The sequence below is a fragment of the Trachymyrmex cornetzi genome, unplaced genomic scaffold (assembly GCF_001594075.2).
Source record: "Trachymyrmex cornetzi isolate Tcor2-1 unplaced genomic scaffold, Tcor1.1 C3879576, whole genome shotgun sequence".
Lineage (NCBI taxonomy): Eukaryota > Metazoa > Arthropoda > Insecta > Hymenoptera > Formicidae > Trachymyrmex > Trachymyrmex cornetzi.
In genome coordinates, this window is record NW_017295032.1 from 1 (window position 1) to 1,192 (window position 1,192).

At 38.8% G+C, this 1,192-nt stretch overlaps 1 protein-coding gene across 1 annotated transcript; it reads left to right on the forward strand.

The window, feature by feature from the left end:
- Positions 1-186: 186 nt before the first annotated feature.
- LOC108757343 (enhancer of split mgamma protein) lies at positions 187-462 on the forward strand (the record flags this gene model as incomplete). Its single annotated transcript, XM_018508988.1, has 1 exon — positions 187-462. A coding segment is annotated over one exon (276 nt), but the record flags the coding sequence as incomplete, so codon positions are not given.
- Between the last annotated feature and the right edge of the window lie 730 nt (positions 463-1,192).

Genomic DNA, 1,192 nt, shown 5'->3' on the forward strand with positions numbered 1-1,192 from the left:
TATTTCCGTTCTTTTTCTGTAAGCAACTCCAAAATAATAATTTTTGGAGGTGTTGTTAAATGAGCGATATATGCTCGAGTCTTTATTTAACTTCTAATTTTACAGGAAAAATGAAATATATATTATGAATTTACGAGAAATATGTATAAGAATTGATGAATCTAATAAAACTGGAATGATTTGTAGACCGAAGGCGAGAACATCAGTAAACTGGAGAAGGCAGACATCCTCGAGCTGACAGTACGTCATCTGCAGAAGCTGCAGTCCTCTCGACCTTCCGGATTATCAGTGACAATCGCGAGCGGCGATGAAATTTCGGCGGAAAGCCGCTGGCAATCCGGCTTCGGGCATTGCGCAGCGGAAGCTTACAGATTTCTCTCGTCGCTTCCAGGTGAAGCCGCGGAGAGGCTGGCAAGACATCTCGCAGCTGGTCTCCAAACAGGCCGACAAACAAATTCACCGGTAATTATCGTTTTCGATCTGTGAGTAATTAATGGATGACACGGCACGAGGGAAAGCGACAAGGATAAACGAGGTGATCTGTGATCGAGCAAAGAATATCGATTACAAACATATTTTTCGCTGATCGCGTCTCATAAATTCATAATACATTAATTCGTAGTTAAATCCGGCGCGTCGCTGCATGTACTGTTCGCAAAGAAAAAATAACTTTTAATTAAGGCATTTCACTTTTTGGTGAAATATTACATCGCTTCGTTTACGGTATGACTCGGTTTGCCAACGCTAATTATTGTTGTTAAAGAGATACGAAGTACGTGCCTCGTATGACAAGTCGCCGCGTGTACATCGAATTCGCGTGGTTGTACAATAGACTTATGTGAGGGAGTTGCAACCTACAATTTACCGCAATTATATTTAATACATATACTTCATTGCCAACGCTGGTAACTAATGATTAAAGTGTGAAAATTATGCAGACAGTAATATTCACAATCTGAGAAAATTTAGGTGTCGTATTTATATGAACCGTTATATAGTTAATTACGTACAGTAAGGTGTCTTCTGTTAGAGCCGTGGCACACAAAAATACTTAAGCAGTAAGACGTAAGGAAATCAACATATTGGATTTACTACTATTTACTGCTTAAGTTTTTTGTATGTCATAACTCTTAGTGTTCTCATGATTATCTTTCAATGCATAATTCTACAAATCGTAGCAATTCTGCTGAAA